General features: G+C 39.0%; 1 protein-coding gene across 1 annotated transcript in view; it reads right to left on the reverse strand.

Annotated features, from left to right (window-relative positions):
• LOC114034425 (E3 ubiquitin-protein ligase RNF213-like) overlaps nucleotides 1-11,442 on the reverse strand; it is a 56,086-nt gene extending 44,644 nt beyond the window's left edge. The window contains exons 1-3 of the mRNA XM_027850110.1: nucleotides 11,355-11,442; nucleotides 9,989-10,127; nucleotides 4,461-4,618 (exon numbers count right to left, since the gene is read on the reverse strand). Coding sequence (XP_027705911.1) covers nucleotides 4,461-4,618; nucleotides 9,989-10,085 — 255 coding nt within the window. The 5' untranslated portion in view covers nucleotides 10,086-10,127; nucleotides 11,355-11,442. The remainder of the gene's footprint in view (nucleotides 1-4,460; nucleotides 4,619-9,988; nucleotides 10,128-11,354) is intronic.
• Between the last annotated feature and the right edge of the window lie 1,893 nt (nucleotides 11,443-13,335).

A 13,335-nucleotide genomic window follows, 5' to 3' on the forward strand; every position in this document is an offset into this window, starting at 1 on the left:
AATATTGTAGCCAAATTCCAAAGTTCCCAGGTCAAGGAGAAAATATTACAAGCAGCCAGAAAGAAACAATTCAAGTATTGTGGAAACACAATCAGGATAACACAAGACTTAGCTGCTTCTACATTAAGGGACCACAGGGCATGGAATATTAATATTCTGGAGAGCAAAGGAGATAGGATTACAACCAAGAATCACCTACCCAGCAAAACTGAGTATAATCCTGCAGGGGAAAAAATGGTCACTCAGTGAAATAGAGGACTTTCAAGCATTCCTGATGAAAAGACCAGAGCTGAATAGAAAATTTGATTTTCAAATACAAGACTCAAGTAGAACATGATGAGGTAAACAGGAAAGAGAAAATCATAAGAGACTTCTTAAGGTTGAACTGTTTACATTCCTGCACGGAAAGATGATATTTGTAACTCATGAGACCTTTGTCAGTATTAGGGTAGTTGGAGGGGAAAAAATTATATGTATGTATATATAGATATAGATAGATAGAGGGCACAGGGTGAGTTGAAAATGAATGGGTCATATCTGGAGAATAAAATTAAGGGGTGAGAAAAGAATATACTAGGAGAAGGAGAAAGGGAGAGGTAGAACGGGGTAAATTATCCCACAAAAAAAAAAACCAGAAAAGAAAAGGCTCTTACAGTGGAGGGGAAATGGGGAAGGTGAAAGGGAATGAGTGAATCTTATTCTCATAGGTTTTGACTTAAGGAGGGAATAACATACACACTTAATTGGGTATGGAAATCTCTCTTGCCCTACAGGAAAATAGGGGGAGAACGGGACAAGAGAGTAGGGGAATGATAAAGAGGAGGGCAGATTGGGAAAGGGAGTAATCAGAAGCAAATACTTCTGAGGAGGGACAGGGTCAAAAGAAAGAATAGAATAAATGGATGGGCAGGATAGGATTAAGGGAAATAGAGTTAGTTTTTCACAGCATGTCTACTATGGAAGTGTTTTGCATAACTGCACATGTATAACCTATATTCAGTTGCTTGTCTTATCAATGAGGGTGGGTGGGGAGGGAGGAAGGGAGAAAATCTGGAACCCAAAGTTTTAAAAACACATGTTTAAAAAAAATGTTTTCATATGCAACTGGGAAATAAGAAATACAGGAAATGGGGTACAGAAATCCATCCTGCCCTACAGGAAAACTGAAGGGGAAGGGGATAAGAGAAGGGGGGGAGAGATAAAAGGGAAGGCAGACTAGGGGAAGGGGTATTTAGAATGCATGCCATCTTGGGGTGGGAGGAGGGGCGAGATGGGGTGAAAATTCAGAACTCAAAATCTTGTGGAAGTAAATGTTGAACACAAAAAAATAAATAAAAATTACCATTAAAAAAGAAAATTTAAAAGCTTGGGAAGAGGTACAAAACCTTTCTGAAGAAATTAACTCCTTGAAAATCAGACCTGGCAAATTGAAAGCTAGTAACTCCATGAGAAATCAAGAAATAATAAAATAAAGTCAAAAGGCTGAAAAAAACAAACCAAAGAAAATATGAGATATGTCACAAGAAAAACAACTGACCTGGAAAACGGATTGAGGAGAGAAAATCTAGGAATCATCAGACTACATGAAAGTCATGAATAAAGACAGTCTGGACATTATATTTTTATAAATCATAAAAGAAGAATGTCCAGATACCTGAGAATCAAAGGAAAAAGTAAAAATCACTGGTCACCTCTTGAAGAAACCCCAAAATAAAAACTCCCAAGAATATTATAGCCAAAATTCAGAGCTCCCAAGTCAAGCGGAAAAAAAAAAAACACTACAAGCAGCCAGAAACAAAATATGAAGGAGCCACATGGATCACATAAAATCAAGCAGCCACTGTTATATAGGAGCAGAGAGTTTGGAATATGATATTCCAGAGGGCAAAGGATAAATAGGCTTACACCAAGAATAATCTAACAAGCAAAATTTACTTTAATCCTTCAGGGGGAAAAAAATGACCTTTAACAAAACAGAGGACTTCTCAACATTCCTAATGAAAAGACTAGAGATGAATAGAAAAATCTGACATAAAAAACACAAGAGTCAGGAGAAGTCTAAAAAGGTAAACATAACAGAGAAACCACAAGGGACTAAACAAGGTTAAACTACTCCTATATGGAGAAATGATACATGTACCCCTCAGAACTCTATCATCATCAGGGGTCATAGAGGGAGACTGGGTGATTCTTTACATTTTGGTAATCTCAAAAGAATGGAAAGGGTGGGGAAGAAGAACACCCTAGGAAAGAGGAAAGCTGAAGAAGAATGGAGAAAATTATCTCACATAAATAGGATGTGCAAAGAGAACCTTATACAACAAGGAAGGAGGCAGGCAACACTTTGAACTTCACCTTCATCTGAACTGGTTCAAGGAGGGAATAATACACATATACAATTGGGTACTTATCCAACAAGGAAATAAGGAGGGAAAGAGAGAGGAAGAATAACAACTCGGGTAGATTAAGGGAGGCATTAGTCAGAAGAAAACCAGACCCTTAAAGAGCAGATAGAGGGGAAAAAAAGAGAAGGAAAAAAGAGAAGAAAAAATATAATAAAATAGAATGGATGGAATACACAGCAAACATAACTGAAACTGAATGGGATGAACTCACTCATAAAATGGAAGAGGAAGCAGAATGGATTAGAAACCAGAACCCAACAATATTTTGCTTTTAAGAAAGACTTGAAACAGAAAGATACACACAGAGTTAAAATAAGGGGCTCCAGTAGAATCTATTGTGCTTAAGATGAAATAAAAAAAGGCAGAAGAAGCTATCATTTCAGGTAATGAAAAAAAAAAAACAATTAGAAAAAATGCAAGTTAAAACAACTCTGAGGTACTACCTCTCACCCATCAGATAGGAAGGGAAAATGACAAATGCTGGAGAGGTGGGAAAACAGGTACCCTAAGGCAACTGATGGTGGAATTGTGAGTTAGTCATTCAACTATGCCTGAAAAGCTATTGAATTGTGCATACCCCTTAAGCCACAACTAGGTCCATATACTAAAGACAACAAAGGAAAAGGACTCATGTACAAAAATATTTATAGCACTCTTTTTGCAGAAGCAAAAAAGTGGAACCCAAGGAGATGGCCATCAGTTGGAGAATGGGTGAAAAAGCTATGGTTTATAAATTTGATGAAATACTTCTGGGCTGTAAGAAATGATAAAGGGGATGATTTCAGAAAAATCTAATTAGACTTGTATAAACTGATACAATGTGAACTGCAAAGAACCAGGACAACAATTTATACAATAATAAAAATATTGTAAAGATAAATAACGTTGAAAGTTTCAGTAACTATGATCAATACAATAACCAACCACAATTCCAAAGGACTCATGATGAAATATGCTTGATGGACTCAAAATACAGACTGAACCAGATTTTTTTCTTTCTTTTTTTTATTTCTGCACATGGCTAATGCAGAAATTTGTTTAGTATAAATACACATATTTGTAAAAGTTTTTTTGCCTTCTCAATAGGGAGGAAAGGGAGAAGGGAGAGAATTCAGAACTGAAAATAACAAAACTGAATTTAAAAAAAGAAGGATCATGTTGACAGACATAGGGTGATAGGAAGCAAAGCTCTGCAGGGATTGAATAATTTAAGATAAAGGCACAGAGATTTCAAGATGAAAAAATGGGGGAAACAATGGTGCTACTGCCATTTTGCTCTGCTTCTAACACTTCTTTTTAGAGGACAACAAAAGGGTCAAGTGAAGACAGCCTGTTGTGAATGAGTGTCACAGAGAAAAACATTAGGATGAGAATTCAATAACCAAGGCTTATGTTGCTCAAGTACTTACTGAAACCACATCAGTCCATCAACTGGGGAATGATTGAACAAGTTGTGGCATATGATTGTGATGGAATCCTACTGTGCTATAAGAAATGACAAGCAGGATGGTTTCAGAAAAACCTGGGAAGACTTCTATGAACTTATGCAAAGTGAAGAAAATAGAACCAGGAGAACACTGTACATTGTAACAGCAACATTGTAATGATAATCAACTGTGAAAGACTTAGCTACTCTGATCAAGACAATGATCCAAGACCATTCCAAAGTACTCATCATGAATGCTATACACTTCCAGAGAAAGAACTGATGATCTCTGAGTACAGATTGAAGAATAATTTTTTCACTTTATTTTCCATGTTTGTTTTGTTTCTTCAGTATGGCTAATATGGAAATATGTTTTGCATGATTTCACATGTCTAACTGATATATTGCTTGCTTTCTCAGTGTGTGAGAGAAAGACTAAAAGGAGAGAATTCAGAATTCAAATTTTATTGAAAATAAATGTTAAAAATAGATAATAAATTTACTTTTAAAAGAAAGAAAGAAACCACATCAGTGAATGAGCTTACCAAGAAAGTATAAATGGAGAAATATAAGGCACTCTCTGGAGATAAGTCAAAATTCTTTACAAAACAGAGTAGAACCATACTCACTTTTTGTGCAGTGCATGAAAAGTCTGAGTAGGCATTATCTGGATGGACCTCCTTATTTCCATCACTAGTATCCATCACCAAATGAAGAGCATCTTCGCCTTTAAGTTCTTTACCACATTCTATTTCCACTTCCAATGATAGCTGGGATTCGCCATTCTCTATAGAAGAGATAGGCAAATTATGACAGAGAAAAAAAATCAGCTGAGGAAAATTCTCAATATAAAATTTTCACTGGCTAACCAACAATTCCTTCTTCTATCAATCAAGGAAGCATTTATTAAGCAGCTATGTGCTATGCCCTGTACAAGGTACCAGAGCTGTAAAGACAAAAATGAAAGTCCCTGCCTTCAAGGAGCTCACATTTTACCAGGGGACATACCGACACAAATGGATACAAAATACATATATGTAACCAAATTAAAAATTAAGTCAACCCTTCCCCTCATGTGTAACAGGGTTCTTTCTCAGTTCTACTTAATGTTAGTGCCTTCTTTCCAAGATTATTTCCAAATTAACCTGTAAATATTGTATTTGTACACAGTTATTTGCATATTGCCTTCTCCCACTGAATTGCAAGCTCCTTGAGAGTAGACTGATTTTGCCTTTCTTAGTATAACCAACACTTGGTATGGTGCCTGATACATAACAGATGCTTAATAAATGCTTGTTGATTTAACTTGATCTGGATCACCAACCTCACCTGTAAATCAACCCTCAAGTGACTATTTGATTCATTCTTACATTTAATTTTATCATTCTTAGCTCTTGAGTAATCCATACTCAAAGGGTTTGTCTATTTCCTCAATAAAATTTCAACATGCCTCTCAATTTCATCAATGAATCTCAAATCCCCTACCCTAGTTCATCAAATTTTATTTAATAAATTAAAGGAACCTCCTTTCTCAGTTCTGGTTAGATGGGAATGGAGGTGAATTGTCTAAAGAGCCTGATGTGAATACACAGTAAATTCATACAATTAAAACTTTTAAAAGATAGATGGCTGAAGGATGGATTCAAAAGTACAAGGTAATCCTATATGAATAATTTCAGGAACATGAAAGTTCTGAGGTTAACAGGAAAGGCTAAGGACTGAAAAAAAATGGGGAGAAACCTAAAGTTACACTAGGACAAAAAGGTAGATGAAAGAAGATACAGGATCATGACTATCTTTTTGATAAGGTTACTAAATTGGGATAAAATCAAGAGTATCCCTCAAATATAGTATACCTTTATTTCAGCAAGGCATTTCACAGACTGGACAAGGAGACATACAAGTTAGGTGATAAAATTAGGTAGATTCAGAACTGAATGAATGACAGGACACAAATCAATATTTACCCAGAGGGCTCTGGAAGTGCCTCAGAAATCCATGCTCAGTTCTGATCTGTTCAAGTTTCATTGCTGAATTAAATTAAGGCATAGATTGTATGCTGTTCACTTTTGCAGGTGACATTAAGCTAGAAGGGAGAGCTAAAATACTGGACAACTGAACTGAGATCCCAAATAAGCAACAACACTGCGCCAAATCTAATAAAGATGAAATTTAATATGTAAATTACAGAAACATAAAGTCCTACATTTGTTTTTGTTTTTAAATCAGTGAAAGAAGTACAGGGTCATAAAGTAATGACCAAACAAAGTTTAGAAGACAAAGGTTTAATAGTTTTAGAGAACTGCAAGCTTAGTTTTATTTAACAGTAGCAAGCAAAAAAAAAAAAAAAGCTAATGCCACCTTAGGCTGCATCAAGACAAGCAGAAGGGAAAAAAATTTTTTTAAACAAAAAGAGAAACATAGAGCTCAAAACAAAGATGTTAGCCCTATTATACTCTGTCCTAACTGGAAAAACTGTGTTCAGTTCTAGCTGCCATGTTTTAGGAAGGACCTTGATAAGTTAGAGAGCTCATACGACCATCAGTTAAAGGACTAGGGATGTTTAGCCTGAAGAGAAAAAAATGATATTCTCTTCAAGTATTTGAAAGGCTACCTCTGTTAGACAGATTAGACTTTCTGCTTAGCCTCAGAGGGTCAAACAGGAGCAACAGACAGAAGGTACCCTTCCCCATGCTTCTCCATCTTCACCAGCAAAAATCCTACTTCTCCTTCAAGGCTCAATTCTAATCCTATCTCCCTCCATAAAGCATTCAAGTTTTCCCATAAAAGTGTGCCACAGGCAGTTCTGAATCTCTCTAAACATCTAGTACTTCAACGATATACCCATCAGTTCAATCAACTCAACATCTACTATGTATATGATTGTAGTATTTATTTTGTATTACAGTTATTTGTGGATTTTTTATTACCATCACCTCTTTTATGATATAATCATTTTGTACATGGGTCTTACTTCTTTTGACTACATCTATCCACTTCTTTGGAGCATATTTTACTTCTTATCTTTGAATCCCCCAGTATGGAGGATATAGGGAAGTTGAACTGAGAAAGCCCAACTTTCCCCTTCTAGGTAAGTTTACCATTCCTCTCCAGATCTAAGTTTTAATCTCCCTTATCCTCAGTCTCAAAACCAGGCTTTCCTTGGATCTTTCCAAGTTTAGGTACCCATTCCTACAAATATTCATAGAATATTCAACTATATACAGTACAGTTCATTTTATTCATCTTTCACAAAAAAAGGGTAATGTCCAATTAGGAAAAGGAAAAGGAAATTGGAGCCCTTTGTAAAAGAATAGCAGCTTTCAAATCTTGACTCAACTCCTACTGAGCAGAATGCTTTCTAATTGGGGTAACATTCATCTACAGAGGAAACATCCCATTTGCTGTGTCCAATCTGATGATAGTAAGGGGCTAGGGTGCTGGCAATGAAAAAAGAGAAAATGGTGTGTCAGATGTATTTCAGAAGTAGAACTGAGCCCCAATAAATAAGCAGTCACACGATAAATAGTTTTGAAAGACGTAAGCTATCAACCACATCAAAGGTTGTTCCAAATGACAAACTAAAAGAAATGTACTTTAAAGCTTTGTGTTGTTCTTTTTTGTTCAGTCATGTCTCTCTTCATGACCCCATGGACCATACATAGCAGGTCCTTCTGTCCTCCCGTATCTCTCAAAGTCTATCCAAGTTCATGTTCATTGTTTCCATGACACTATCTATCCAACTCATACTCTGCCATCCCCTTTTGCTTTTGCCTTCAATCTTTCCCATCAGAGCCTTTTCTAAGATCCTGTGAGTTTTTCTTAAATCCTTTGAAAGATAATAGCAAAATGAAACTAGTCAGTGTTGAAGGGGCTATGGGAAGACAGGCACATACTAATGTAATTATGAATTATCTAACCTTTCTAGAAAACAATTTGGAATTATTTAAGAGAAATCATGAAACTGTCCTACCCTTTGACCTAGCAATGACACTAGTAGGCATAGACCCCAAGGGGTTCAATCTGAAAAATAAGAATGGAAAGAGGAATAAAGATATGATTACTCAGCAAACTCACAAGAAACCTTTCTGACCTTTAAATTTTATTTCACAATGGCCTTAACCAGGAAGTTGGGTAGAGAGGTTATTTTGTCACCAAAACACTAATCTTTCAAGTTATAAAATGTGAAAGAATCTCTGAAATAAAAGGGATTTCAGTGGCCATTAAGTCCAACCTACACCTGAACAAGAAAGAATCTACAGTAAGTAGTTCTCCTGCCTTTGCTTTAAGGCTTCTATCAAAGAGGAAAAACTGCCCGGCCCTGAAGCAGCCTACTCCACTTGAGGATAGCTCTGCTCAACTTAAGAAAAAAAAGAGTTGTGAAGTTTTTTTGGTTTTTTTTTTTTTTTACATTAAATCAATCTCTCTGTAATTTCCAAACATTTCTAGTTCCACTCTCTAGGGCCAAGCAGACAAGCCTAATAATGATGATGATAATAACAGTAATACCTGGTATTTATAAGAGTGCTTTAAGGTTTATAAAGTGTCTTACATCTATTAAATCATTTGGTCTTCACAACAACCCTATGAAGTAGATATTCTTATTAAACTTATCTTTACAGATGAGGAAGTTGAAGCTGAGAAGTGAAGTGACTTGTCCAGGATCATAATGCTAGTAAGTATCTGAGGTGGGTCTTCCTGACTCCAAGTTCATACTCTATTTAATGCAACATCTAGCTATACCTAATTCCTTTTCCATATGACAAAGCTTCAAATACATAAAAATGGCTCTCATATTTTTTCTTCTACAGAAGAAACACCCCCAGTTACTTTAAACTATCAAATTGCAAAATTTTAAGGCCCGTCACAATCCTGTTTGCCTTCCTCTAGATGCTTTAATTTATTAATAAGGTCTTATCAGTGGTATTAAAGTAGCAGGTCAAATAAAGTAAGATGTCACATTCATATTGTTCTAATGTCAAAGATGGTAACAGTAAATTCCTGAGAGGGCAGGGATTTAATTAATACTCTTCTTCCTGAGACAGCAAAAACTCTACTGGGTTTGGAGTTCAAGGTCTTTTTTTTGCCACTTACAAGTTCTGTGGCCTTCAGCAAGTCACTTAACCTCTGTTTCCTTCAGTTTCCTCAATTGTAAAATGGGGATAATAATTAATAGCATCTACCTTCCAGGAGTGTTGTGAAGATCAAATGAAATAATATTTGTAAAGCACAGTGCCTAGCACACAGTAAGCACTATATAAATGTCAGTCATTAGCTATTATCATTATTATAAAAGAATAATTTACTAATTCAGTCAGCTTATATTCCAACTATTTGATAAGTTTGGATCCACTTTTTTTAAGTCAAGCTGTGTTCAAACACACAATCCTCTCTAATTGACCCATTTATCTCCCCTCACCTGGCAAGTTCTCCTACATCTAGGAACACAGCATCACCAATTTAAAACTTACTTGCTTACTCCTACAAGTAAGAACCCATTTTTGGTTGAGGGCTCAATTGCCACAAAGCCTATAATTTTTATTTTAATTAATTTTATTGTAACGTACAGTACCTGGCACACAGTAAATGTCTGTTGATTGAATTCACATACACCCCTTTGAGACAAACCAGGAAGGGTTAATTCCCATCTGAATCTGACTGACTTTTCCCGCCTTTTCTCAAAAGCCCTTTGCTGGGGAAACTCCCCTGTCCTAAATAACAAATAAGTTTTATGTACATCTTTGGTTCACTAAAAATCTTTTCTTTTGGTTTCCAGTTCCAGGAGGTGAAAGACAAATGAAACTGAAAAGTGGTGCTTTAAGGAACTACACAAAGATTCAAATAATTTGGATGGTAAAACAGTTCTTTCCAAGGTTTTGTGAAATTGTAAAATTGTGAAGAGAAAAAAAATTTTTTCTATAATCACTTGCAAGAAGATAGGAACCATGAAACACTGTTACAATTAAATTTATCCATCCAAAATAATTCTCAATCCTGAATTCTATATTAATGCAAAGTAGTACATGTTCAGTCAGATGTTCTAAACAAAATATTAAAAAAAAAAAAAAGGCTGGAATTACTCCTCCATGCCACTACTCAGCCATTCCAATACTTAGCATTTTCCAGACCACCCCAACCATGATACATTTGCCCTTACTCTTTGGGTTGACTGTAGGAACCAAACACAACCCACAGCTGCTGCAGAACTTGGGAGCTTCATCTTTGGAGATGTGGTGACAACTGGGGCACTTCATGTTCCAGCAGAAAGAAGACCTCAAGGAAGAGCAGGTTTACCCCTAGAAGGTTTGCAAAGAAGAGAAAGAATGATAAGGAAGGACAGTCAGCTAATTAACTAATGTCATGTGATCACATCACTAGTTAAGTTTCATTTCTTAGTAAATAAAACTATGCAAAGAATCAGTTTTTTCTATTCTGAAACTGAAAGTTAACAATTACAGCACATTTCAGAAGGTGCAAATCAATGAAGCTTTCCGTATTTCTCAGCTGGAAGTCATATCTCCTGCCTTTTAACTCATAAGGCACTCTCACATCTTACCTCCAATTATACACATTTAATGTTACAGTATCACAGATTTAGAACTGGCAGGGATATTTGTGTAGTCTAATTTCTCTCACTGGACTACACATACATTCCATGAGAACAGCGACAGAACCAGCAAGGTGTGGTGAAAAAAGGACTAGATCTGTTAAAAGGGGTTTTGTTTTTCTTCTGGGGAGGTAGAAAGGGACAGGTTTAAAGAGGGAAGGACAGGGTTGGAGTGAAGAGAACCCTGCCTCTGACATCCGCTAGCTGTGTGATCACAGACTGTCAACTCCTCTGAGCCTCTGTAACATTAATAAAATGGAGGAATACTTGCCCTTACCTCTCTCAGAGGGTTATAGTGAGGACGGTGCTTTGCAAATCTTATTGCACTATATACACGTGAGAAACAATTACTCATTTTCGTTGCTCTCACAGCACCTAGAGCAAAACCTTCCAGATAATAATCAACATTTGTAACGTACTTTACACGCATTAGGTTATATGTATCTCTCCACAATCCTGGGATACTTACAAGTATTATAATTTCCTTTTTAGATATGAGAAGAGAAGCTCAAAGAGAGTTATGGGATTTGCCTAAGGTCACACATACTTCATCTTCCTAACAAAATGAAGATACTGTATTAAAATCCTATGATCCTAGCAGCACTTAAGAGATGTAGGGCTGCAGTTTCACCTCCCTCCCTGAGGGGATTGCTCCGCGGGCCGGAATAGTATCGAAAGCACCAAGCACCGAACAGGACTAGTGCCCCCTACCCCCCCCCCCCCCCCCCCCAACCCCAACCCCCCCCCCCCCCCCCCCCCCCCACTCCAGACACTAGACGAGATACAGAAAGGGTCTGTCAGGTGTCAGCGCTTCAGGAAAACGAAACTATTCTAGGGCAGGGACAGGCCGGCAAAACGGAGACGGCGAACAAAAAGCGAAACCAAGCCTTCAGCTGCAAAACATAAACACGGTCACCTGCAACCCGCCCTTCCGCAGGACCGCTAAACCCCAGGGTCGGAAGGCAAGCGAAGCAGCTCGAGTCCCGAAGGCGCCAAGCGCAGAGCTACAGCGTACAGCCCGGGGGCGGAGAGACAGGAAAGACGCCCTGGCGCGCGCCTCCCTGTCAGCGCTTGGGCACGCGCCGGGATCACCGCCCCCACCCACACCCACCGGCACATGCCCCGCTAGGTGCGGCACGCGCCGCTCAGCCCCGGCCCCGCACGTCCCTCACCTGAGCCAGGGTGGGGGCTGGGGAGAACAGCGCGAGGTCCCAGCCGCTGCAGGCTCAGCACCTTCCACCGATCCCACAGGGGTCTCAGTGCGGACGCAACAGCCCCGCTCCCTCCCCACGGAGCATCCTCCCCTCGTCCCCTCCTCCTCGCTCCTAGCCCAGTTTAGGTTTCGTTTCCTCCACTCCCTCAAGCCAGCCGCAAAGCCCCACTCCACCCCGCGACTTCCTAGAACTGCCCGCCCCCGATCCCCCCTCCTGACCCCGCCTCCGCCGCCAGGCTGGGGATGCGACGGAAGAGGCGGAATCAACAACCTATCTGACCGAGTTGCTTCCGGTTGCTGCCCGGATCCGTTTCCTAGCAACAGCCAGTCGGAATAGGGCTACATATTTTAAAGGGTGCGGGGATTGGGGAGGGAAGGCGATCCCCAGAATGGAAAGTCTCGGCCTGAAACTTGACCCCAGCAAAAAAGCATTTCTGCTTCCAGATGATGTAATCTGACTTGTAAAGAATGTAAGACTCACTTCCTCCATCATACTGCAGGGTTGAAGAGAGGATGCTAATCCACCTGCTGGACACCTGCTAGGTGCTGGCACCAACCAAACCCCGTACACTACCATGGTGCTTTCTAGATTTAGTGAGTGAAGAACTACGGGAAGCCCCATAGTACAGTGGAAGGAGCAAGAAAGAGCTCATGAGACTGAGGCTCTGGCGTTCAAATCCTACCCCTGGTCTTCATTACCTGGGTAACCTTAGGCAAGTTACATAATTTCCATGAGTCCTGTATCCTCATCCATAATACCTGGGGTGGGGCACTAGATATCCTTCGAGGCCCCTTCTAGCTTCATGACCTGAAGCTCAGTGATTTGTTCAAGGCCATATGCAAGTTTTAGTGGCAGAACCAGGATTAACAGTACCTAGACATTTCTTGACTCTCAGATCTATCTTCTGACGCCAAGGCCAACTGAATCTCTCTCCATTAAACCATGCTCTCTTTCCAAGTATGTAACTTGCACATGCTTAATAAGTGTTCATGGAAGTAATCCATAAACGCTTTAGCCCACCACAGCTATATGTAAATATATACCAAAAAAAAAACCCAAATCAGGTGAACCAATGCAGCCAGCAGTCATGCATCCAAAGCCAATTGTGATGTATAAAAAGTTTGAGAGCATAATTTCTGTGTAATTAATCATTTTATTAATTATTTCTAGTGAGTGATTAATAAAAAGATGGTCATTTGGCAGTCTCTTATGCACCAAATACCCCTCATGGAACCCACTCAACAGTTTATATGCCCTTGGAAGAGTGAGTGATCCTGAGAATGGAAATCAATTCTGTTTGGTTAACAAGTAATGAAAAAATGAATGTTATAATGAGAGTTGGGCTTATTCTAATGAGGGTCTGGAGGACTTGACTTATCTCTCAGTCTTGGACAGATACTTATAGCTACCTAGACCCACACCCACCACCCCATCACTCTAGGGCAGGGGTGGGAAACCTATGGCCCTCTAGGTCCTCAAGTGCCCCCCTTTGACTGAAACCAAACTTCCTAGAACATTTGAGGACCTAGAGGGCCCAGGTGGCCTCAAGGCCACAGGTTCCCCACTGGTAGGACAATCTAGACTAAAGAGGGAATCCACTTCCATTCAGACCTGTCTGACTAAAACACAATGGGTCCAAATTCATTACTTCCTCTAGACTAGAATTTCTTTGCCTTTTGATCA

Source organism: Vombatus ursinus, unplaced genomic scaffold (genome assembly GCF_900497805.2).
Source record: "Vombatus ursinus unplaced genomic scaffold, bare-nosed wombat genome assembly UNPS02008996.1, whole genome shotgun sequence".
Taxonomy (NCBI): Eukaryota; Metazoa; Chordata; class Mammalia; order Diprotodontia; family Vombatidae; genus Vombatus; species Vombatus ursinus.